The sequence below is a fragment of the Corvus brachyrhynchos genome, unplaced genomic scaffold (assembly GCF_000691975.1).
Source record: "Corvus brachyrhynchos isolate BGI_N302 unplaced genomic scaffold, ASM69197v1 scaffold10, whole genome shotgun sequence".
In the NCBI taxonomy this organism is placed as follows: domain Eukaryota; kingdom Metazoa; phylum Chordata; class Aves; order Passeriformes; family Corvidae; genus Corvus; species Corvus brachyrhynchos.
The window spans coordinates 7,902,687-7,929,343 of record NW_008236180.1 but is presented as its reverse complement, the minus strand read 5'-3'; the positions used below and the strand labels follow the sequence as shown (position 1 = coordinate 7,929,343).

At 40.2% G+C, this 26,657-nt stretch overlaps 1 protein-coding gene and 1 long non-coding RNA gene across 6 annotated transcripts; both read right to left on the bottom strand.

The window, feature by feature from the left end:
• Nucleotides 1–190: 190 nt before the first annotated feature.
• Nucleotides 191–13,005, bottom strand: LOC108446851. 2 transcript variants are annotated; one of them, XR_001862169.1, is made up of 5 exons: nucleotides 12,484–13,005; nucleotides 8,780–8,911; nucleotides 4,510–4,640; nucleotides 2,651–2,818; nucleotides 191–515 (listed from the first exon to the last, which is right to left on the bottom strand). It is a non-coding gene; the product is annotated as an uncharacterized LOC108446851 (long non-coding RNA). The 2 variants fall into 2 exon arrangements; XR_001862167.1 differs by having other exon boundaries at nucleotides 191–2,818; nucleotides 12,484–13,004.
• A 1,070-nt stretch (nucleotides 13,006–14,075) lies between these two features.
• On the bottom strand, nucleotides 14,076–26,651 carry CTCFL (CCCTC-binding factor like). Of its 4 annotated transcripts, none has more exons than XM_017734722.1 (9): nucleotides 26,284–26,651; nucleotides 25,030–25,282; nucleotides 23,283–23,456; nucleotides 22,469–22,602; nucleotides 20,761–20,881; nucleotides 19,355–19,504; nucleotides 18,528–18,688; nucleotides 17,621–17,741; nucleotides 14,076–16,495 (listed from the first exon to the last, which is right to left on the bottom strand). In XM_017734722.1, the coding sequence occupies exons 1-9, from the start codon at nucleotides 26,440–26,442 to the stop codon at nucleotides 16,305–16,307; spliced, it is 1,464 nt and encodes a 487-aa protein (XP_017590211.1). In that variant the 5' UTR covers nucleotides 26,443–26,651; the 3' UTR covers nucleotides 14,076–16,304. The 4 variants fall into 4 exon arrangements, with proteins under 4 accessions (XP_017590211.1, XP_017590217.1, XP_017590228.1 ...); XM_017734728.1 differs by having other exon boundaries at nucleotides 23,283–23,453; XM_017734739.1 differs by having other exon boundaries at nucleotides 23,283–23,408.
• Between the last annotated feature and the right edge of the window lie 6 nt (nucleotides 26,652–26,657).

Here is a 26,657-nt window from a genome sequence, read left to right as displayed (position 1 = left end):
CTTTAAACATCAATGGGTTGCAACTGCTATTCAAATGATATGGAAATTGCTACTTTATACTGAAATGTCCCTCAAGCAACAAAGGAAAAGATTAGCACAGAGCTTTGGTTTTTATCTTTTCTCTTCTTTTCATTTTAATAAAACACCGTGGTGGCAGTGGAAAACTCTTTGATGGCTCATGAACAACACCTGTACCTTTGAACATTTTATTTGTACCAAGTTGCAGAACATTTGAAGCCTTTTGTGCAACTATTATGACAACAATTTCTAACTAAAATATTCTTTATCTGAGACACTGAATTAACGTTATTTTCACAAGACTTCTTCGCCAGAAAAATATACACATACAGGCTATACGGATAATTGTTCAAGGTAATGAAGGATATCACCACCAATTTATGATTATTTAAATGGGTGTCACTGGCTTCTGATGTACCTTTACGGTTCTGATGCACCAGCAAAGGGTTTCAAGAAGAACATCAGCCTTGACCCCTCTCAGCAGGGCTATCCTGAATCTGAAGAAAAAGTAAAAGCACATTACAAACAAAGTTATTGTTTAAAAAATCCAATGTAGACACATTGACAGAATTAATTTGTAAAAGTCTGTCTAAAGAGACTGACTCACAACACTTCTATGCTGATGTCAAAGATTTGAGGCTTTGGGGTGCTGAAAGGTGGGAAATTATCAGCTCTTGACCAAATCAGATACATTGCTATTCTTGACATTAATTATTTTAGAAACTAGAACACTGAACTCAGCCTGTGGGGTTCTGTGTCCCATCAGCATCTAGCACAGATCTGGTGAGAAACTTTCAATTCTTCATAAGCAGGTTCAGAAGAGAGATGCAAACAGGATGAGCAAACACAGCAGCTCCTTTCTTCCAGGAACAAGTTTCAGTGCATCACCCAGATGCAGTGCCCAACCCAGAACTGCCTACATCACCCAGGGGCACAAATCCTGCTCTTACCCACGTGCCCCCGCAATCCCACTACCTTTAGTGGGTTTTTTTCTCTCACAAGTGTAAAAAGAACAACGTTACTTCAAAACATTCACGCTGCATTCATCACTCTAAACCCATCACAGCACATCCACACTGGAACTCTGATACCCACACTCGCACTTTTGGTTTTGTTAGTTCCACATGAATATTTATGCCCATTTCCATGATGTGTCCCCCGGTTCGCACAGGGCGCAGGTTGTTTCAGCAGCTGAAAGCCATTAACATCTGACAGCTGCTGAAAGAGCTCTTTGGGAACAAATAGGTGGTGCCGGGCATTGTGGAGCCGGCAGGTGATTACGGCATCATTACGGGCTGCATCTTCCTTGGCAGCTGCACGGACAAGGAGGGCTCTTCATGCACTGCTCAGACCTGCCTGGTGCAGGGGAGATTTAATTATCATCACCACATAATGGGCAGTTTGTGGAAGGCGAAGACCTGGCAGGAGCAGATAGTGGGCAAACACAGGGCACGGCTCTCAGTAATTACCCTCCAAAGCGGAGCACAGCTCTGGCTGGAGCAGCAGATGCTGCCGCCCATCAGCATCTCCACACGCAGCATATGTTCAAGTGGAACTCGAAAACAAGGCAGCAGAACGCTGCTTGCAGAGCTACAGGATGCTTGGGATGGGGGTGAGGCGGGGGGGTGTGCTCAGGGAGGAAACTGGGATTGTCACAGGGAAAATCTGGGAGCAGAGAGAAGATACCCAGCACACAGGGCATGGATGAATACTGAGAGGGGCCAGGGAGGAAAATATTCCTGGGCCTTCAACCTACCAACATCCTCTGTTCCAAGACCTGCTTTGTGGATTTTATTCTCAGGGAGGGAGAGTGGGATGAGCCAACAAATTGTGCTCAGAGGAAGAGGGAGATGATACTCGTGCCCTGAGAGGGTAAGGACCATGATTTTCCACCCCAAGTGGGCAGCTGTGGGAAGGTGGACAAAGTGCCACTCACGTTTAACCCCTCCAGGTGGAATAGGCTGTGCACAAGGCAAGCAAAAGATGCTGCTCGAGTTTTGTTCAAGTCATGGCATATTGCTTTGTCAAAAACAAAATAAAAGCATGTGCTGGGGTGGTTAAATGCAACAGAAGAGAGGTACAGCACAAGACAGCCCTTCTGAGATGCTGGAAATGCTTGTCTTCATACCCCACTAATGAACACAGTCATTCCACTCAAGGCAATTACATAAGTTATTTAAAAAATAATTATGTAAAAGCAGGAAATGTCAATGTGCACATTACTTCCTTTCAAACCATTTTCTTGGCAACCAACCCATCTGTTCTACCTCAATTCTTCTTCTAAAACAGAATTAATGTTCATCTTCATAAACTTAACATGTCAGGAAGTTCTGAAATGACTTTACCTACACAGCATCACCTTCCTTGTGACGCTGTTGCTTTCACCACACTTCAATCTTTTTTTGCTTCTAACTCTGTGTGAATAATTACCATTGTAAACACATTCATACACCAGTTTTCAAAAGAAAAAAAGGCCATACTCAATAGCAACAAAAATTTGGGATGTAAATTGCCACACAGCACAGTCACATTATAAACAACGCTGTCCATGTACAGCTCCAGTGCCTTTGATGCCCAGCCAGAATTAGATCTTTTCAACATTTTCTTATTAAGGATAAATTACAAAACAAACCAAGCGTGCTCAAGTGAGAGGGCCTTGATGTGAACAGTGTCCAGGTGCCAGGGTTTCTTTGTTTGATGTTGATAGAGCCTTTCAAATATTGCAGCCTTTTCTCTGGAGACATATAAAGACTCAGAATCCATGGTTTTAGTAAAAACATCATTCCTGGATAATGTCCACCTGAGGAGAGAATCATACCTTTTGATTTTGCCTGGGCTCACAAGAAGGGATGGCACAAGTGGTGACTGTGTGTGTACTGTGTGTAGGGAGCTACTTTTCAGTGTCACATCACCAGCTGGAAGGAAGAAGATGACCCTGGGGATAATCCAGGTGGATCCTAAGGTCAGTCCATGGAGCAGCTGCCACCACTGCCTTTGGAGGAACATTTCCAAGGTCTGAGGGAGCCAGGAAAGAGCGAGGCATCCCTGGGCCAGGAGCTGCGGGAAGGCAGCTGGATGCTGTGGGAGCAGCAGGACACTGAGGAGGCTCTGATCCACCTCCTCACGGCAGCTCAGCTTCTCCTGAGCACGGAGGGGATCTGGCCTCGCTCTCCCAGCAGAGTTTTCCCATGTTCTCTGTACATGCTTACTATTATAAGCACAATCGTGGTGAATGTTTGTGCAAGTCATTAGCTCTGAGTTTTCTCAGTACTTTATACATCTTTGTTACTATTCTTAATTTCACTTGTATTTTTGGAAATATACCCCACTTCCCTGGAAACAGATGCACAATACGGCTCTAATTCACAAACCTGGAACCCAATAAGAACAGCAAACACTTATGCCTAAAATCATCAGTGAAGAGCTGACCTCCATTATCCAGTCCCAGGGCTCACAAAACGCTCATTGCTGCATGTTTGTGCAATGTATTTTTAAAGCAGGCACTGTTTAAAATATGCACAATTAATATTAACGAAGACCTGTCGTTCTCAGTGCGAGTGGCTGGGACAAGTGCTGCCTTCTGTCTGGTGTGCAGTGACCTTTAGATGTATTTTTAGGCACTGTCCTATAAGTAATGTGTCTTGCACAAATTACTTCTGCCCAGATATAAAGCAACGTCAACCAGAGGAGGGAGAGAGAGCAACATGGGGGGATGAGAATTTGTGCTTTCTAAAATTGGGAGAAACAGAAAAATACCAGGTTTTATATGAGGATTTTTGAACTGAATCATTTTCTCTCTCATACAGGGCCATGGGTAAGGGCATTCACACTGGACTGAAGTGTAGTGTGATTCTCCCATTTCTGAGCAAAGAAGATTGCACCAAACAGTTCCTTGCAAGAAAAACAGAATTAGTAAAATCAATTATATATTTGATTAGAAATGTTTGTCTCCCAGGGAGGACAAAGATTAATTTAGGTAACTACTAAAAATTTTCAATCTTGGTAACTTTAAGCTAAAAAGTAAAGTTAGAAGAAACCTGTGTGGAAAAATACTGTGGAAAGTGATTGCTCTCCTAGCCACGGGAAAAATCAAACTCCACTATGTTGTGTGGTATATAAGTGGCTCACACAGTTATGTATAAATATATATCAATAAGGGAAAGGTCTAGGAAATTACATGAAAGATTAGGACAATATAAGGTTGTGAAGAAAACAAAATAACTGTATCTGCCAACTAAAAATAATGGGTTTGTCTGTGTGGTTACCCCACAGAAAAAACCCTAATGTACCTGTTTCTACCCACTCAAAATTAGAAAAATCAAGTGTCAGAGATTAATTCTCAGCATCTGAAAGATGAAAGATGATCTAAGATGGCTTTTAAATTTATTTAGTGAAGATTTCTGAAATTAAAAAAAAAAAAAGTAGGGGAATAAAACTCAATGTAGAATTACTTCTGATGCAGAGAAAAAAACAGGATAAAGGATCACTTACTTTAGGTGACTCTGCCAGACAATTTTCTTCCCTGCTACATCATGGTCGGGTTCCTTATGAAGCTCATTTCTTTAAAAGTCACCCACAAAGGCCCAATGGCAACAAAATGGCTTGCTTTAACTGACACCAAACTATGAAGAAATAAAAAAAAAAAAAAATCCCATTAAATCAAATTGAGAGGTGTAGTCTGTAGCAGGTTTTCATTTAAGACTTGGATAATAAATTCCTCTGGTGTAATGGTGCCACCAGCAGATAATAGTTAGAACTGGTTTTAGTTGTAAAAACTGCACGGATACAAATTTCTCTATGGAGGTTATTTAAGCTTCCAAGAACATATCCTTTATTTTTTTAAAAAGAGTATTTTGATAAGAACATGGAGCTAAAAATTGGTTCTAAATGTGATCTATCAGTAGATAAAACTTTGGGTTCAGAATCCTCAGTGTAAGTTCCTCTATGATTTATAAAGACAGGGAAGTGTTTGGGACAACATGGGGGTTTTTCCCACAGTAAAAACTGGTGATTTTTTCATGCCCAAACAACTGGCAAACATTGGAGCAGTAACAACAACATTAAACTGTGCGAACTGAATGACTGGAACTCCTCAGTTTTGTCTGTATGGACACTGATCTGATAAACACTGAATATCTGAGTGGAGCAACTCCTTTTGTCCAGAGAGATCCAGGATCTGGCACTTCTGATGCAGAGGGAGAATTGAGGGGACTTGTTCCTCCAGCCACTGCACAGCTGACATTCCCAACATTACTGTCACCTTTTTACCTACAGCACCATCATTACATTTACAATCATCACTTCTCATTCATATTTACATAGAGGGTTCAGGAATTTGGAACATAATTACAGTGGGAGGAAGTCCCTGCCATGCAGGTATGGATTTCCTTTCAGACAAGGAACTGGGAGTTAGATCATGGTTGCAGCAATGTCTTTGAACTAAACTCAACTGCTCTAAGAGTTACTCCAGACTGAAATATAAATAGGGCAATATGAGAACCAGATCAGTTCTCAGCAAGATCATTTAACACAAATCTTCCATCGGCTGATTTACTGATTTGGAGTACAAGGATATTTGTAGGAAACACAAATTCTGCAATCCTTCACAGCCACAGCCTCTCCTTGTGCTGCTCTCAGGTTTAATGGAGCTAATCTGGAGCACTCCTGGCTGCCCTGCAGGGCCCCCAGTGCTCAAACCACAGCTGAAAGTCACTGTCCCCCGTTGTGCACTCACACTATTGCACCTGCATATTTTATTTCTCACACAAAAGGTCAAAAGCTTGCCAGCAGGCTGCCTGCCTCCTCAGACACACAATGCGTGCAGGAAAATAACTCCAAGGAGCTGCTTGCTGTAATTTCCTGCAATTTAAGACTATTTATTTTTAAAACTTTTGCTGCCAACCTCCCCATCTGACTGTCACCCTCTTGCTGAATTTCACCATCAGAACACAGTAATTTATTAGCGATCAAATCCAACCGGTTATTTGACTGTCTTGGTTTTAAATACGACTCAGGCTTTTTAGGCTTTTTAGCTCTGAATCCTTCGGGCTCTCTATAATTAATGTTCCTTTAGCAGAGGCAGTGAGGGGCTGGCTGTGCACAGCCCCTGTTAACCCTTTGCTGAGACCACCACAACCCCACAGCGAGGCAAAGGGGTCGCCACGAATTACTCACTCCATTATTTCTACTTCTGGCATTTGGGAATTAATCTTTCCTAGAAGTGGGATGAGTACAGCCACCCTCTACCCACGTGATTAGAAACTGGTCTGTGCATGCAAATGTTAATTAACAGATGGGGGGTCACACCCACACATATGGCATTTGGGGAACTACCACAAAGCTTTCGTGGCAGCTGAAGGGATTTGAGAGGAGAGCAGGGGGGTGATCAAGTGAAAGGCTGGATATCTGCAGTGTCAGGTGTGTCTATGGTCACTGCAGCAGGAAAGGTGGATGGGATAACCAGGGATAAGCCAGCAATTGAGCCACTTTCTGGGGAAAGGGACCTGGGGGTCCAGGTGGCCAAAAAGATCAATATGGGTGACCAGGGAGCTGTGGTGGCAGAGAGCCAACAGGATGCTGGGCTGCACCAACAAGGGCATCACCAGCAGAGATAAAATCATCATCCCACTCAATCCAGCACTTGTCAGGCCTCACCTGAAATACTGAGTTCAGTTTTGACCCCTGCTATGCAAAAAGGATGTGGAAAGGCTGGAGAGGGTCCAGAGAAGGACCACAAAGATCAGCAAAGAACTGGGAAGCTGCCCCATGAGGACAGGCTGAGAGAACTGGAGTTGTTCACCCTTGAGAAAAGAAGGCTTAGGGAGACCTCCTCACCACGTTCCAGGCTATAAAGAGGATGGAAATTCCCTTTTTACAGGGAGTCACATGGAAAAGACAAGTGGCAATGGGTACAAGTTACTCCTGGGGAGATTCCACTTGGACACAAGTGGGAAATTTCTCACAATGAGAAATTTCCAATCAGCCATTGGAAAAATCTCCCTAGGGGAGTGGTGGATTCCCCAGTGCTGGACACTTCTAAGATTCAGCTGGGCAGGATGCTGGGCCATCCTGTCAAGGCTGTGCTTTTGCCTAGAAAGGTTCCATCATGATCCTTGAGGTCCTTTCCAGCCTGGTATTCTATGGCTCTATGAAAAATATTTATGAGTAAATATTGAATTTATTCCTACATTGAAAGATAATCTCCTGTGCTCTTTAGGTCAATATTATCATACCCCAGAGAGGTCAAATAGCAGATATTTGGCAAAAACTAAAAACCACTACACAGTAAAAGGAGGTCAAGAGTGAACACATTTTCCTTTAAATTTTAGCATCTTGTTACCATACTTTTTTTCCTCCAGCTATGTGACCTATAGCCATGAATGGCAAAAAAATACAACCTAGAAGAGGAAAACAACAATATTAATCAAGGTCTACTCTCAGATATATATTTTTCCTAGTGAGTATTTCATAGTTAGGAGGGCTGAATTTGACCTCGAAACATTCCAATAATCTCTCGTAAAACAAATTCACAGAAAAATTACTATATTTGATATTTACTTATTAGAAATTGCAACTGCCATTGGAATTCTGAAGGGGCTGCCCTAAGAAAGCCTTGTCCTTTTCTGGGTAAACTATTTAAGGCAGTATCCTTGACTGAACTTCCAGCATTTTAGCTAATTTGACCATGTTTGTCTTCCACCCAAAGCACTCCCAGCAAAAATAGCTGCCAGAGCTCCTGTGCAGCAGTTGACTCAAGAACTCTGGTTTTTGCAGTTCTCTTCTGCTGTATTTTAAGAAGATTTTTTCCCAAGTCTCTTATCAAATAGCTTTTAGTAGTGACAGATATGTTTGGTGTAAGCCTGCTGGTTTCCCACGAGCGAGAGCTTTGGGGAGACTTTCAGGAGTACATTTGAATTATAGACACTGAATGAATCATAAACAAATACCAAGATCTCTGGTAGGCACAAAATACTGCTTTCTGTTTTGATGAATAAATGGCAAAAGGCGTAAACAATGACCACAATATCAGATTATTGTTGTTATTGAACTAATGTAAAAAATGTAAAATTCTATTCTGAACCACACATTTGTTATTTCAAAGGAATTTCCAGCAAAGAAAGCAATTTTACAGCCTGCATGCATATTCTACTGGACTAAGAGGAGTCTGAAACCTATAAACAATTTGTACTAATCTAATTACAAATGTACTAATCTGTGCTGGCACAAGACCATGCTGCTACCTACTTATTTCATAATAGTAAGGACAAGTTTAAATTAATACTTGCATGAGAGGTATATGATGTAAAACCATTGTGTCTCTGACAGCACAGCTTTTATCAGTGTGGAAAATCCCAGCAATTTCACTGAATAAAAACGAAACCTGACTGGATAAGTTATCCCTACAGTGTTTAGAGACAGCTTCTCCCTATCACACTGCCTTGGAGCCGGTACAGAAAAATCCAGGAAGGAGGAAACAACAGCAGATTAAAAACCATGACAGCACTTTCCAGAAAATGTTCTTCTGCCCCTGCCTGTGTGTCAGTGTGGGTCTGAAGGAACATGCCTGAACCTGCAAACCAGCCCCAGAGAGCACTGGAGAGGAACCGGCCTTTGTTCAGAGCAACGCCAGGTTACCCCTGCACTTCTTCATTCTGTCAGCCTCTGGGAACCACAGAAAACTGATCCAGGGCACACACAGCCTGAGAGGGAATGAAAATGCCTGGCCATAAACAGGCTCATGCAATGCTGGATGCTCACTCACCTTCCTCACCAGTGGTTGGGTAATCACAATCCTTTGTGGAGCTTTGACAGAAAACAAACACTGCAGCTTCTTGCATGAGCAAAGATTTTTGCTTCCCATCCCTTTGGCCTCTCTGGTATAAGAGAAATTTCCCTATGGGCAAAGAAAGAGTCTATTAAAATAGGAAGTTTGAGGTAAAAAAAACCACAGTCTGATTGTTGTATTTAACTCCTGCCTTTTCAATTCCTTCTTACTGAGCACAACCTCTGTTTAGTATTTCTTATTCCTCACGTAATAAAGTCCTAACTGCCAAGGGCTGACTGACTGATAATGGTGTTATTTCCCTAGTTTCACTCAGCAATGCAACCACAAAGCTTTTGGATTTCAGGGCCTCGTGAAAGGGTGGAAAAAAAGTTAATTTTGTGGCAGGGCTGCTGCTTGTGTTCTGTTACTGTTCACTCTCCAACAGAAAAGGTTTTTGTATTAAATTGTAATGAAGCCACTGGACAAACTCAGGAAAAATGAATCAATCACTGTAAGAAGAAGATGCAATATTTCAAGTTAAATACTATGAATTATGTATAGTCATTCATGCTGCCTATTGATATTTGTTGTGAAGTAACAACAGCTTGTGTATTCATCAAAGGATTTAACACTAAATGGTAATTTTATGTTTAAATCACAATTACTTCCCTGTTTCATAATGGCACTATTTCCTTATTCACCTACCAACAAGAGAAAACATGGTTGGATTGAGGAAGAAAAAATCAAAATAACTTTCTCCATTTATATCTCATGAAGGAACTTCCTTGATTTAAAGCCTAGGATGAAGTTCACTGCCAAGTATAGATTTACCAACAGTCACTGCCTGATGCTCTTCGAGAGGAGCTGCATCCTCAGGGTGCAATTACAGCAATTATCTGGATGGATCTTCTCATCAGTGACCTTTGACTCATCCCCTACGAACCGTCAGTCTCCATCACCAGATGGGGAAAGCAGTTTTATTGTTTGCACTCATCAGCTGCTTCTGAGAGGAGGAACCCCCTGAAGCACAGCCTGGCTGCCCACTGTGCCCTCCCTGCAGAGGGGCAGCCCTGGCAGGAACTGCAACTCCCTCCAGGCTGCTGTCCTGGCAGGATGAGCAGCAGCACCCTGGATGCTCCTGCATCCCTCAGAGGCATTGAGAGGAAAACAGAAAAATATCACTTTGTATCCAAAGTACAGGTAGGTGCATTGCCTCATCTTGAAAGGTGGGGTTTGTTGGTTGTGCATCACTCTTTGGAAGTTTGCCCCAAAAGAAGAGACAGCTGTCTCACTTTGCCTCTAACTAGAATAGAATGAATTCACTGAACTAACTGAATTTACTATAAACTTACACCTCTGCAAAGATGAACCACAGCCTTACCTTAACACTATTATGACATTTATTATCCCACAATTTTTACTGAAGCAAAACTCCTGCAAAAGTTTTGTCAGAGGGCATGGCCTGGAGGGTACAGCTCATGTAAAATTAAACAATTTCAATTCACAGTCAGTAAAGCTAAATGATGAAGGGATAAACAACTCCATTCAAGCAGCAGGACATTTAAAATGGGATTGGCAAATACCAACTATAAACAGCTTTACAACTTTCACTTTACAGTGAAACAGCTGATCAGCTCCTGTAACTAAAGGAAAAATCACCTTTGCCTTAAAGGGACTTTAGCTTAGTTCTCCCAGCTTACAGCTCTTCCAGAAAAAGAATGGCAGTTCCAGGCTTAATTATAATCACCATTAGCTGCTACCTACCACTTAATTAGTTGGTAATAAAAGCAAGGCTCTTTCTTATCAAACCAATCAGCAGTGTCACTCCTTTGCATTCCTCCCATTAGCTGCAGATGTTGTTATGTGGACAGGGCAGGGATAGAACCAGTAATAGTCAATCTGGGAAAAAAACCCCCAATCTCAAAAGCTAAAAATAAAATAATTTAGAGAGGCAACTCAAACAGTCAACTACCGATGGAGATCGAAACTAAATTCATTATCAAGTGCCAATTCGAAGTGAAAACAGATTGAACCAAAACTGTTCAAAAATGCTTTCCCATTTTGTAACACTCACACCCCTAACGCCAGACAGAGCCCAGCTGTTTCTGTGACTGACTTCAAACAATAGCTGGGCTGTTTAAAAGTTCGAAAGCTGTTAAAAACAGGGAATGATGTTTGCCTGAAGACATACTGTATTAATGCAAATTGCTTTCAAATGCACATCCCGCTTCTTAAACAAAACAAACCCGAGATATTAAACTGAGTGGAAGTTACTGCTAGAGCCATACATAACCTGCCAGCCATAATTCAGTCACCCATTAGGGACTGCATGGAGTGAGCCTGCATTCAGAGAAACACAGCAAAAGGGGCCTCTGTTTGTAGCAAAGGAAAGTGTTTTTCATTTCACTGTTCCTACTTTAGAAAGGCCTTAAGACTATAGAGTCTGTGTCTCCTTTTTGGACGTTCCAATTAGCACCAGATGAAACCCTGTGTCTGCTCCTTCCAAGATGCTGCATGCCACTCGTGCCCATGGCTGTTAGTCATGCTGCCACAGTGCCTTCCTACCAGCTTAAGCACTGACCTTTAAGAAGTTATAAATGTTATTTCAGCTTTAATATTCCGATTTTAATGTCTCTGGCAGTGATTAACAGCACTAGCTTTATGTCTTTAGATCCTTGCCTATTTGCTCACCACCTTCTGCTAATGTAACTTAATCATCACATGCTGCAGCACCCCAGGTTTCTATTTCTGGTTTAGTGAGACTGAAGTAGTAATAAGCACAGCACACTGTATCATCAGTGGGTTTCATTGCTCCTGAAGGCAAGAGGATTAAATCAGAGATTCATTTTGTTCTGTGTCATCTTTCTCATCTGCACAATGGAGACAACACAGCTATGGCTGAGAGACGGAGAGGCTTCCTCAAAACAACAACAATTACACTCCCATCTGTTAATTTCTTGTCAGTTATCTTTGCAGTATAGATGTGAGATTGTTAAATAACCAAACTCATGTAACTAACAAAAAAGTTATCACAGCAAAGATCTTCAGGAATGTGCCGACAGACAGCAGACACGTTTCCCCGATCCAGACTCAGCAGTCAGCAAAAAGATTTGAAAGACAGGAAAGAGACTAGTTTGGATACAAAGGAGAGGATGACAGGAACGTTAAGATGACAATTCAAGAAAATTTCTTGGAACAGTCACAAAAATGGAAATCAGCTGGAAATCCACCATTTCCTCATATACTCTTAGAATATGAGGAATAACACTTAAACAGTGACTAAAGACCATCTCATGGCAAAATGTTACATCACAGCATGAGAACTCCTAGTCCTTGTGGTGACACTCACTGAGCACCATTTCCACACTGTTGTGAGATTTCCACACTTGGAGCATACAAAAGAAATCTACTGGATTTGACAAGCTCTTCCTTTATCAAAAGGCCAGCTCACTCCTCATGGCCTGTGTGCCCACTTCACCTCACCTTAAAGGACTTACTTTAAAATTTACCTAACAAATCTGTTGCTTGTTTAAAGCCCTAAAATCTCTTTAAGTAAAGATTTCTTAGATAAGATGCTTAAATTAGCAACAAACAGTAACTATCCTGATACGTTAAAAACATTTATCAGCAACAGAAAATATATTAACACGCCCTAGTGCAGACTCCCTGCGCCTGCCTTGCACTGGCGGCACCAACCTCACCTTCCATGGAGCCAACTCAGCCAAAGGGAAAACACAAACACAGCAAAGGCACTGCAGGGCTGAAGAGGTGTCACAGCCAGCGAACGTGGAGGGACCAGCTGAGCCTGTGCCAGCCCCAGCGGGAGAAAAGTCCCATTCCAGGCACAACAAGGCAGCCTCATCCTATCCCAGCTGGGCTTCAGCAGAAGACAGCAGCGCTCTCCCCATCCTCACTCCTGCTTGGGGTGACAACACTTTGTAGCCTGCTAAGGGAAAGAAACCAGCTCTTTTTATATCGCCCGGACATGGCCAAAGTGATGGAGGGACGGGCCGAGGGAAACTGAGGCAGCAATTCCAGCAGCTCGGAGCGGCTTCCCTTGAGCTCCCACGGCGGCGGCCCCGTGCTGCCACCTGCGGGCAGCGCCGGGAAGGACCGCTCTGGGAGCAGCACCGGGAATGCCCGCTCCGGGACACAGCACCGGGAATGACCGCTCTGGGAGCAGCACCGGGAATGACCGCTCCGGGACACAGCACCGGGAATGACCGCTCCGGGACACAGCAAACAGCGGGAGGGACCGCTCCGGGAGCAGCACCGGGAATGACCGCTCCGGGACACAACACTGGGAATGACAGCTCTGGGACACAGCACCGGGAATGACCGCTCTGGGAGCAGCACCGGGAATGACCGCTCCGGGACCCGCACCAGGAAGGACCGCTCCGGGACACAACACTGGGAATGACCGCTCTGGGACACAGCACCGGGAATGACCGCTCCGGGACCCGCACCAGGAAGGACCGCTCCCGGAGCAGCACTGCCCGTGAACTCTCCCTGCAGGAACACCAGAGCCAACTTCCAGCCTCGGCTCCTTCTCATCCCGTCGGCAGAGTCCAGGATGCTTTTGAGAGCGATTGTCCCAAATTTCAGAACGCAATTCATTCCAACTGACACATCACTTCCACAACGTCACACGTCACATTTTAGCGTCATTGAAGCTACTCCTGTGCTGTGTCAAGTCTCTTTTATTACAGAGCATAAATAGTAAAAAAAATGTATCCAAAGGCCTGTTTTAACTTTCTCTGCTTTCTATCTGCTGGGTCTGTGCAAACTAAATTTCCTCACACATTAACTATTTAAAGTGTAGACAATTTCAGCTTGCAGAGGAAACTCAGAATGCAAGTTTCCTCTTCTTTCCCAAATAACTGGATTATCTCAGAACACTGTTACGTAATGCTACAGAACACTCCAGCACTATCTGTTTCAGACATGAATAATTCCTGTGTATTTAACAACTCCTCCACAATTAGTAAATTAAAGTATTTTAAATTTGGTATCTGTTCAGAATATGTATTGCTTTAAAAGATATTAATACATACCTACTGGTCTAAAATATGTGAGCAATACAATGAAATTATCTTTGTAAAATATAAATCAGAATAGCGATGCAAATATTTGCATTTGCATAGTTATGCAAATTCTTAATCATGAAGAACAATCATTGCTGTTAAAAAGCATGTGGCCACTAGGAATGGCTCCTGAGGAGGTCAAAGCATTCTTCCTTGATTTCCAAAATGACACATTTTAGCTTCTAACTACTGAAATAATAATTTGAAAGTTCAGAGATAAAAATACCTTTTATTACTACATTCACATTCCACTTTATGTAGTCTGATTTTTAGATGTCAGCACAGGATGAGTCAGCTTTGTTATTAACAATTCAAATGAACAATATATATTCAGCAAATTGATCAAGGAATTTAAACAACTTCTAAAATTAATTTTAACAAAAAATCTGCTGCTTATAATTTATAACAGAAATGGAGACAGCACAACAAGAATAAAGTTAACCATATTATTTAAGCAATTATCATGAACAAAAGTATTCTTAAGTCCTGTGACTGGAAGAACAAATGAACTTACGGACATTTTACCAGTATGGAAACAGACACAAACCAATAAATATGAACATTTATAAACACTCAAGTAACAGCTCTGTAATGGAGAGACAAAACCAATGAGAAATTTCGATGAATTCAAGCCCTCTGACTTCTCAGGTTTGCTACAAAACTGGACAAGGTTTCTATTACCAAACTGTAATTCCTGTTCATGTGTTTGACTGAGCTGATTGATGAAGGTCTCAATGAGGCCTTTGGTGTGGTCTCTGAGACAAATGGATTATTTGCTGTAAACAGCAATTATCTCCTGCTAATACCAACATTCTTCTTCATCTGCTCACCGTGAGCACAGAGATACTGGGGACACTGTGTGGCAGCTAAAGCTCCTGGCACTGGCTTGGAACAGCAGCTGAATTAAAGAAGTTATCCTAGAACAGGCATGTAGACACTACCAATTATAAGATAAAGCTGTTATTTTAATAAACTAACTAGGTTTCATTTTTAACACGCTATTCAAAGTAAAAAAAGTTTAAAGTTGCAGTTGTCTCAGACTTCAGCTCACCTGGAGTGCACAGCACAGGAATTCTCTGCCCCTGACCACATCAGCAGAACCAGCAACCACAGCTTGCCCAACGTGCAAACCCAAACCATTTAATACTGGTCAAATTCCATAACAAAGCTAAACACAGATGTTAATCTTGAAATTGGGATGAGGGCTTGACATTTCAATTAAATTTACTTGTTACATGACCTAATATTATTAATATTTGTTAGTTATGCTGGGCTTATTTGTAATTAAATGTAACGTAAGAATAGCAGCATTAAAGATGAATATTTTAAAAGTATTTAAGATTTTACGAGCAGGTTTCCAAGTATTAATTATAAATGACAAAAAAAAATGTGTGAGCAGTGCATAAATGGCAATTGTGATCATTGTAATGAATCATAAAAATTAATAGTACTTACTGTAATGACTCTAGTAATTATTGAGTTAAACCCAGTAGTTCTTATAACCTAAGGAACATTAGAGAATTTTATTTGTCAGTTAAATTTTTTTGATTTTTAAGTCTACTATAAACATGAACTTTCGTAAATAATGCAATTGTGCTTTATTGAAGAGCTAATTAAAATCAAAGTTGTGGGTGTGGTTTGGATCTGGTGCTAAACCGAGGATCACAAACTTACATGGAACACTTGCAAAGCTGTTTAAAGGAGGGATAAAAAAAAAAAGAGAACCCACCTGCATTCAAAAAACAGTCAGCTTAAGGTCACAAAAGGTTCTGCATTCCCAGAATGTGGGGTTCACCCACACTTTTCTGACACCCTGTTCCTGCTTCATTTTTGTCATGCAGCTCTGTCTGCCCAGCTAACTGAGATGATAAAAATTCAGACAAAAAATTAGTTTCTGATTACTAATAGTGTGAGGCATAAAAAACGGTGCTTTTTCAGAAATTTGTGTCACGCATTCTACTGCATCATGAATTCTATTGGAAACCAAAGTGTTTGTAGAAAGGAGATTTAGTAAATGTTTTCTTGCATTAAAAAAAATCATTGTCTTTCATGTGCTCACCTCAGCCAAGTATAAACACTGAAAAACACCAAAATTCAGGCAGCTCTCAGTGATACTGAGGGATAAATTTGCCTCAGATCAGTCTGCAATTCTGTGAGTAAAGCTGGAAAAAAACGAATGCAAGGTGAAAAAACCTACCCATTCTTTAATAAATGACCCTGAAATGAGCTGTTTTCTCCCATTCTGTTATTACATGTATGTAAGAAACCAGCTGAAGGTCCCCTCTAACTTTCACACTTTGCAATGGTACTTAGGCTGCACAGTAGAAACTGCAGCAGGAAGAAACACGAGCACGGAAAGGCTTCAACAGCTTCCAACTAGCATCTTTTCTACCTTTCTAACTGGAGGTAGTTCCACACTTTGAACTGTTCAGTTACAACTACTGAGAACAAGGAAGACCAGTCTGTTTGTGCATTATTTGTCCTTGATGTTGAGAATCCACTTCATGAGTTGCTTCTGTTTTGTGTTCCCTCGGAGCTGCTGTTTCTGTCCCATCTAAAACAGGAACAATCTCACTGGCACAATGTTCATTTCTCACAGTAGAGTCATCTTGGAATGATTTCAGGGCAACTTTGAAAAGAAAATTAAATACTGGGATGATTAACCAGAAAGACAAGTAAATATTTCAATAAATTTAACAAGTATGTAGTTTAATCTAGTGGAGAAAATGCTACCAATATGTAACTACAGCACATCTTTTATCTTACACTTCACTTGGGGAATCAATGTATCTTTTGTTGACTATTACATTACAAGCCATGTTACTGAGTGTGGTATTCTCATCAGAGGAAAATGAAGCATTATTTAACTGGAAATTTAATTATCATATGCATCCTTTTTCTTTTTTAATTATTAGCAACAGCCCCAGTCTCACAAGTCATCATCTGCAAAGCCACACTGAGGAACCCACAGGCCCCTTCAAGTTGTGCGAGAAGTGGACAGTGATATATAAATACTTGCAAATGTCAACTTTGGGGAAAAACCTTCTGAAACAGCACAGAAATTTTTAGGTTTTGTGTGAGTCAATTAATGAACTGAATATTTGCATGAACAGCATCTGAAGATACGTTCTCACAGCTCTAGAAAATCAAGCTTTCAGATGAAGGTATTTACAAGATATCAAAAGGAATTGTTTGCATGTAGGAAAACATTAATAAACAGCAAAATCTAATTACTGAAAAAACACAAACACTGCAGCTGTAACACTTCTCTCTAACCATACCATTACAGCCTCACCAGTGAAAACAGAAGTGTCAATGCTAATGTAAACTCAGCTGCTGATATATATTCATTAGATTCAGAAAAGTTCCAACATTTCTTCTTTTCGCCATGTCAAATTTTCTCTCAGTGCAGACACAATCTGATACACCAAAAGGTGAGGTTTAGGGACATCTAGGCCTAAGGTGTATCTCCATTCTTGTCTCTTACTCCACAAAAACCACCTGAAAGCATTGCTAAGAAGGGAGTTTAGGAACTCATTTGCAGGAGCAGGGAACAGCCCAAGATGGTACCTGTGCAATGACCCAACTCACATGACAAGAATTTCTGACACACCATAAAGCCTATTTTGAAGTATTCTTCCATTATTAGCTTCACTGTGAAACGGTAATTAAGCAGCAGGGAAGATTCACTGCCTTAGCCTTTTAGTCTTGATTCTAATTTACATGATTAAATTCTGACTTAGTCACTGATTACCTTCTGGCTTAACACACTTCGGGTTCTCGTGGATTTTATTTTTGCCTTTGCTTCTTTTTCTGGGTGTAGCAGTTTTTGCCCTCACCAATCCACAGTTTTCAGCGTGCTTACACATATTACTCTGTCAGCATAATGAAGAAAAAAATGTATCAATCAAATATTAATCCATGTAAGCAATTTAACACACACAAAGCAAATACAGTTCTGACAGACAAATTTTGGAACACTAACTGGAAGACTGACTTAGTTAACAACTTCCATAAAACTCCTGAAGATTTTCCAGAATATCTATTAAAATTCTGCTTCAAAAGAACATTGCCATTTGGTGGGTATAAAATAAAAGTTACCATTTTCTGGTTCCTGGATAAGCAAATAAAGTTTTACATGTAAAATCTGTATGTGGAAAAAGGGCCACGTTTACTTTAAAGTGGGCACAGTTAACCCAAAATGAGAGAATGTTCTCACTGCATACGGTTTTGAAGTGAAAAATAATTTCTTACTTTCCTTGCTGAACTGGTCCTAGCTATCCTAAAAGTACTCTTTAAAATAAATTTTTTAGTTCAGACTGAATTTACTCTGCATCATTGCTGAAAATCACATTCCAGGCTCAAATACTATATTTTGTTCTGTATCACAACATCCCTGAAAGTGATTGCTCATACTTTATGCTTCTAAGCAGCCCATGCACAAAAGATTTATCAAGAAGATAGACTCATCTTTCCAGCATTTCAATTTCAGTGTTTATTTGTGAAGGACTTACCCTGGAAATAAGCACCACTGCACTATTTCAGTTGGACTGCAGTCACAAAAGTTTTTATTTTCTTAAGGTAAACATAACCCCAAAGCCAACTGTACCTGGCAACACCATCACCAGAGGAATCAGTATTTTCTCAGGGAACTGAAATACCTGGTTACATGTGCAGCTGCACTGAGCACACTTGAATCTTTTCTCATTCCTGTGAGTCTTCCTGTGCTGAAGGAAAGCGTAGCGCTCGTGGAAAGCTGCTTCACAGTCCCTGCACTTCACTGCCTCTTCCATGTAGGAATGCAGATTCCTCAGGTGCACACCTGGACAGTTATTCAAAACAATTCATTCAAGTTTTTATTTCCACAGTTTTGAACAAGAGTTGAGCCGTGCATGGCCCTGAATACTGCAAATCTTGTAGAGGAAAACACAAAAGAACCTTCTCTGCTCTCTGCAGTAGGGGTAAAACAGACAAATTAGTTTAAGATTAAACTAAAGTTGCAGCAAGATGTTGTAACTTCCCAAAGAAATCAAGCGGTTATAAGCCTGCAACTGATTGATTTCAGCGGAAATAATTTAACAAATCAAATACTCAAAAACTTTCCAGTTTTAATACAGTTTTTTCATGTATTTCTGGAAACTTGAAATTTTATATAGGTTTTGTTGTTACTGGTCAGCTGTATTGCTTCCAACACTTCTGAAAAAACAGAAGGTCACAGTGCCACAGATATCAAGCAAATAAAAAAAAAGAAAAAAAGCTAAATCTTTCCTACTTTGCATTTTAAACAAATTAAAACATCAACCACAAGATGTCACCACATCTCCTTGCAGGAGGAACTTACCTGTAAAACTACGAATACATTTTACATAAAATATTCTGTGATAATACGAAGCCATATATTATGTCTTTGGTGAAACTTTGTGAAAATTAGAGATTTCACCTCTACTTATCTTCACATTTTATTTTCAGTGTTTTCCCTTCAACTCACCCAAATCACTTTTTCGGGAAAGACAGGTACTACAATGTGGACACTGGTGTTTTGGCACATTTTCTCCATGCTTCTGTAACATGTGGATTTTCATGGTACCCCTTTGAGTGAATCTGGCTTGGCAAATGTAACATTCATAGTGTTTTTCACCTATTAAAACAAAATTAAAATAACATATGCTTAGAAACTCTACTTATTTGATACAAATGCAAATTCCCACAGAACTCAACATCCATGTTCTAACAGCAACAGTTCCCAGACCAACCAAAAGTTAGTATTAGTTGACAGTGCACAAAAGGCCAAACAAGCTTCCAGAAGTTTACATAACTGATTGCAACACAAAATCTTGGCTTTCCTGACTCCACAAGTCAAACTGATGAAGTATAAAGCCACACATATAATTCTAAACTATGAATCAGGAATTATTTTAACTGTCATCTACTCTTCCTTGAATACTTCATGTACAAAAATGCAGAATTATCCTCAAATATGCAAGGAGAGGAAGCCAACAGCTGTAGACCACCATGATAAGAGTGATACACCACCAGCCATTGATAATGGTGGGGAGAGAAATTAGGAAATTATTTTCTTGCTTTTCTTCCCCAAAAAGCCACATCAGGTGTGACTATCATTAAAAATTACATCAACACTGGCAACTGGCACAGCTTTGAACCAACTCCAGACTGGTTCTGTGGAAAAAGTCCTTGCCACTAGTGGGTAACACTCTTGAACTCTTCCAGTTGGACTCTTGTGGTTGACTCTCATAAAAAAATGTCAGTTTAATTGCACCAAACAGTCTCAAGATGTGAACCAATGCATGACAAGTGGAGATATTTGGAAAATTTGATTCAAACCACGCTGTCACACTCTGATTCAACCTAAAACATTAATCAGAGCACAAATTACATATCATAATTGAGCCAAGTTAAACCCTGAAGTATAGGATTGATACCCAGTGCCCTCTGAGATTACTCGCTTGTTACAGAGCTATGACAGGAACACGCTGCTTTCAACATTCAAGCAATTTAATTCTTTGTTGACCAAATTAGTTGCTGGCAGTCTGGGGTCACAACAATATCCATGTTCTGAACAGATATTTAAAAATCTCTCGTCAGATACATCTCCATGTAAAATCAAGTAATTGATAAATAGAAGTGATAACTTGATCCACAGAAAAAGAAGTATTTTTCTAATATAAAAAAGGTTTAGGAAGAATGGCAAGACTAACTACTAGCACTGCTGGGCTTCCAACAGCCAAATCCAGAACACCGAAAGAGAACATGTTTTTTCGGTGTGTTTTTACCCAAAATCAGAAATAAAAAAGGGCTAATTTTGAGGCTGAAATGAAATCCTATGAATATTAAGCAGCTGAGGCCCTAGACTTGATCATTACCCCAGAATCTTACCTGTGTGAGTTAACATGTGCCTTTTCAGTTTATAGGCATCTTTGCTTGCATAGCTGCACAGGTCACAGGGGTAGGGCCGCTCTCCCGTGTGCGAACGAACGTGGCGTCTCATTTTGCTGGCCTCAGATAAAAATAAAGAGATTTTCTAAAGTAACATCTACACTAGAGATGTATTTAATGAAAATATAAGCAATTTTACATACTACACCTACGGCAATTTAAAGCATTGCATTAATCCCAGAATTAGCACTCCATGTTTTTTTCCTGCACAATCAGCCTGCTGTGGTTTTAGGACACTTCTGCACCCTTTCCCCAGTATATCTTACTTCCATGTTTAATGTCCTCATTAGCAAAATGGGAGATTTTATGATAGGAACATAAAAGATAGAATTTTAAAAAGAGGATACCTACTACTGTCAGGCTACTTGGATATACAAACCATAAATTCTTTGAAAACACTCAAGAAAATAAATGAAAGACCCAGCTCATTATCCAGAGTCTATTCACCTTCAAGTCCCAATGAATCACTTCCATTGCAAAGTTTAATTCAATTCTACTTTTTTAATACTATTTTTCTGATATGTATTACATAAATACTGCAGGTATGTGATTAGGAGTTACCACATGTTCAGTTCCTCCATTTATAAACACAATTATTGAATTCACTGCTAGATTCCTTCAAATCTACACCTCGATTCACTTAAATAAAATTAAACATGACTGCCAACCTTTGCTACCAAAAGTCAAATAATTTGCATAGAAGTACTAGAGAGCTCCTTCAGCTTTTTCATTCAAGTAAAGCTTACAGGAATGAGAGTTCTGTAACAGCAGTGAATGCTGAATAGCTCCTTATTGAAACAAGGGAAAGAACAGGGTAATTTAATATCAGCTGTCACAGTTTTTTAAGATGCAAGCTATCCAAAATCTAATTATTAAGATAAGGTGCATGGAATAAAGTTCAGGCTTGCTTACAGCTTTAGATCTGGACACAGCACAAATTCAGATATTGAACATCCACTAAACTGTGGCAGTGATTCAATCACAGGTGCATTTCTGAAAGCCTGTGTACCCAATTCAATTGCAATTTTGAAGTGCACCCTTAAGCAGACTCTAAGGTTTTTATCTCTTGATTAAGAAAATTCCAATCCTGGAAAAAACCCCAAACATCATCAAGTGTACAAACATAATATATGAGCTTCATTTTAGACATTAGCTGGTACTGTCCTACAGTACATGGAATGTAGTGTAAATGAGGACCAAGAATGCTTGTGTAGGACCAAAAAGTCTAGCAGCAATTTTAGCGTCACAAAAAAGAAAATGCTCTTAAAATGCAACTAGTTAAAAACCCCTAGATAACTGTATGAATATTAATTTGGAGCAACACATTTGCAAATATCACTACATGGACCAAATGAGGGTTCCAGAAATTCAGGTTACTTGTTCCTTCTCTTCAGGGTGATGGGGATGAAAAGATGTGCACACAAATGAAATGAAATTCATGGCACCACAAAGTTGTCGCCATCAGCCACCTTGCAGTAACACTGCAGCAACATAACACATAAACACAATCCATCAGTGTGTCCAAGGAGATCAGCAGAGCCTGGACTTCTCAAGATTAAAAATCTGGGCAAAAATTCTGTGTACATTAAAATCTTGGCACATGAAAGCCTCCAAACCCTCCCAAAAGATTCAGTAAGGTTGTACTTACTTCAACACTGGAGTATTCACATACTGTGCACTTGAAAGGCTTCTCTAAAGTGTGTTTGTACCTCCTGTGTCGTGAAAGCTCCCCCCGGGTCACAAATGCTCTGTCACACTCACTGCATTTATGGGGTTTGTTCCCTGCAAGAATACACCATTAGAATTTTATTTAAAAACACAGCAATGTGATCTGTCTGCCTTAAATCAACATGTAGAATTTTTTAATAGAACCTTTTCTGATATTCTGACTTTTTATATACAATAAATCATAGAATGATTTGGGTTGGAAGGGACCTTAAAGTTCATTTTGTTCTACCCCTTGCCACGGGCAGCGACACCTTCCACTATCCCAGGTTGCTCCAAGCTCTGTCCAAGCTGGCACTTCCAGGGATGGGGCATCCACAGCTTCTCTGGGCAACCTGTGCCAGGGCCTCACCACCCTCACAGAGAAGAATTTCTTCCACATAGATGCACACAATAAGTTTATAATAAATACAGTTTATCATTTTGCTTCATGTATTTATACAGGAAAATGAAAACATCACAGAAAATTCTATTCTGCACGTAGGAATGAAGTACAACTGAAGTCACTGTTCAGCTGACAAGAACTGTTAGAATGGTACTAAACAAAATAAACAAATACCCACACAGAGAGTTTCCAACTACAGACCACGTCTTTTCAGTGTGGAACGCCAAAGAAAATCAGAGGAATTTCTGAGCATAAAATGATCACAGAACACAGCTCCGAGGCAAAGTCACTTGACTGTTAATTCAATTTTGAAGATAGTATGGAACATGAAGTATTTTCAAGCATCAGGTACCTGTGTGTGTGTTCACGTGGTTATGCAGCAGAGTTGCTGTACGGAAGGCCTTCAGGCAGAGGTGACACACGTGACGTTTCTCATCTGAATGGGTTTTCAAATGACGCCTAAGACTTGATAATTTGACTGAGGTGAATGTACAGAAAAAACAGTTGAAACATTCTTTTTCTCCTGCTGGAACAAAGACAGATTTACACTGTACATGCCACAAAATAATGACTAGTTTTCAAAAAATATTACCAATTTCTAAAGAGCCCCTCTAGTCTAGGTAAAACTATTTCAAATTTCTACATCAAAGGACTTCATTAAGACTTAAGTGATTTGACCCCAAAATTGTGTTATTTGTTAGTGAAACAGTTTAGAACCTAATTCCAGGAAGCTTAACTCCTACCCTAGCTGCCACCTCCAAGACAGGATGAGACTTCCTCTCTTGATACCATCATCAAGACTTACAACCTGTGCAACAAACTTCTTGATAACAACTGTGTAATTAGCACTAAGTAAGTTTATTCAAAGATTTAGAAATGGCAGGTTAAGCTGTTCCCAGGAGCTTTCTGGTGCTCCTGAATCTGCAAAGTGCATATAAAAAAATCATGATGTAAAAGCCTTTTTAAAATTACTGGTTGAATTTGAGGGGAAAAAATCAGTTATTTTAAGAAGTCATAGAATAAAGTTGGTAGCACAACAGTAATGAATGTGCAACACTTTCAGTTATGAAGAAGATTTGAAACTGTGAAATGGCAAATACGTCATATTTGAAGAGTCGTTCCAGAACAGTTGTCTCTGCTCCCAAGTGTGCTCTCTGTAATGATTTTCATGCTGAGACCAAAATGCATTTTTTACAATGCTTTATACCACACAGAGATGTGCAGATAACACTTCACTTCAGTAACAGCAAACAAAACCACTTTATTGTCATTTATTCATTGTGGATTCACGCCCACACAAAGGAACATTGTTAGCTTTGTTAAAACTGCTCAAATGTGCTCCCTATAAAGGCTGTAACTAAAACAGGGGACGTTAACAATTTGTACGGTATCCATAGAGAACCTCGGCCAAAATACCTTAACTTCCAGATACAACACACATTTACAGACTCAACATCATTGATGTCATCCGACTTTTACAGTACACACACACAGTTTCTAGGGAAACAGATGCTTATCTGTTCCCTTCTGAGTCAGTCCTTAACTTCTGTACCATACTTTTAGGTTTCTAACATCTTAAATCAGCCATTTCCTGTTACTTTTATTTAGGTTCTGGAAAAGGCTTTGCTGACAGGTATTGACTGATACTTGCCCACCACCCTGGGCTGGCAACGTGGAGCCACTCTAAGCTCAACCATAAACCTTCAAACATGCAGATTTTTGAAGCTGAATGAGTGAATCAAGAGATTAAATAAATTACTAGGTTTATTCAAAGGCATTTATACAATATTAACTTTGAAATCTCCCTGGAGGTTTCAAATACCACACACTGCTCAAAAGACCCTTAATTTCTAAATGCCATCCAAAATGTCTCTCCTGAACACAAGGCAGATGACATCAGCCTGAACAAGGTCTTCAAGCACTTAGGGCTGGAAGGTATTATTTCTTCTTCCAAGTTTCCACAGAATGTTAAGACTTAACCTAATCTAAACTTAACAACTACCACTGTGAGCATTTAATGTAAAATTTCAACCTTGGTTCAAAATCTCACTTAACATGCCTTAACTAAAAATGAACTACAAAGATTATTAACTTTTTACCTTTTTCCTGATGTGGAGCACAAGCCACAAATTTTAGATTCTTGAGATTTCTTACAACTCTTTGTTCTGGTGCAGTTGGATATTCCTGCTCTTTACTTTCACTGAGTAACTCTGACAAATCATCACCCCCTTTGCAGCTCTGACTCTTTGTTTCCCCAACAGTGGAAAAAACTTCCTTTCCTTCCCCCTCTGCAGATGGGCTCAGTTGCTGGATGTTATTTTCAAATGCAACGGCATCATTATCTCTGTCAATCTATTTTAAAAAAGAGTATGTTTTACAACTTTCTCAATCAAAGGCAGTCAGTAGTGGCAAATCAACTGAGCAGTCAACAAAATGCAAGCTATCAATTCATTCTGATTTTCAGTCTTACATGTGATGGACAAAACTGCAACAAAACATTTGCATTTACCATACAGCAGCCTAACTGGTAAGTGAACAATTACTAAAATTGTGCCCTACCTCTTCAAGATTTTATCTAAATTTCAGAGCATCATTTTAAGATTACATCACTAAGAACACAGAAACCTGTACCTTTATTTTTTTAAAGAAAATATTAAAATTTCATATCAGTACATCAACCTTTTAAAAGAAAATGGGAAGTATGCTCTGTTTTTTAACAAATTTAGGATTTCAGCAGACTAATTGTAATGCCTTCTTTGTCATATAACAATTAACCAGGTTGTGATACTTCTTGTGTTAGCTAAACTTAAGTATGACCTACCTCAGGAGTTATCTAGTGGTGCATGAATTTTATCCGAAAAAAATAGTATTTTACTGTAGAACCAATATAATAGCTAGTACAGAACAAATAACAACGTTTGCATATCCTTTCTTAATAAAATTCATTTCAAATGGGACTGTATTACATACCCAGCTTTAACAACTACTGCAGTATTGAACTAATTCAATTAAGAAGGGAAATTGCATGAGGCCACTTAAGAGATTGAGGCTGTCCAACCAAATAGCACGAAACTGGTGAACTGAATTTAAAACTGGTCTGAATTTCAACACTTAAATATCATCTCGATAATCTGGGTCTCTTCCAACTCAGAATATCCTCTGAATCTAGAAACCCTAAACTTTTAGTTTGTCCTTTTAAAATGAGATGAAATTGTAAAAGGATGTACTACGGACTAGATACTTAAGCTCAGCAATTTAGAAACAATAATACTGACTAATACTTAAGACAGAACCAAATCGGTGCGACCGTACAAGCTAACAGCGAACAACGAACAACATGTCTCTACTTTCACCTTATCCAGAACTTGTACCTCCATCAGGAGCGTGTCTGGTGGTTTCTCTGTCGCTTTGTTTTCTGAACTCTCTTCCTGCCCTTCTTCTTGCAGAATACGGATCTGCGCCAGCTCTAAGTCATAGAAGACGCAGATGCCCTCCCGCAGGGTCACAGCCATGCCCGGGGGCGGGCTGTGCGCCACGGCCCGCCCCAGCGCCGGCGGGGCCACTGCAGGCTCCCCCCGCTGCAGGCTCCCCCCGCTGCAGGCTCCCCTTCACGCACACCGAGTGTGGGGTCGGTGTCTTTCACCCTCCTCAGGAGACGGGGCCCACTCCGGCGGACGCGTGTCCCGCCCGCCCTGCGGTCACCGGCTCCGCTCAGCCACCGTTTCCG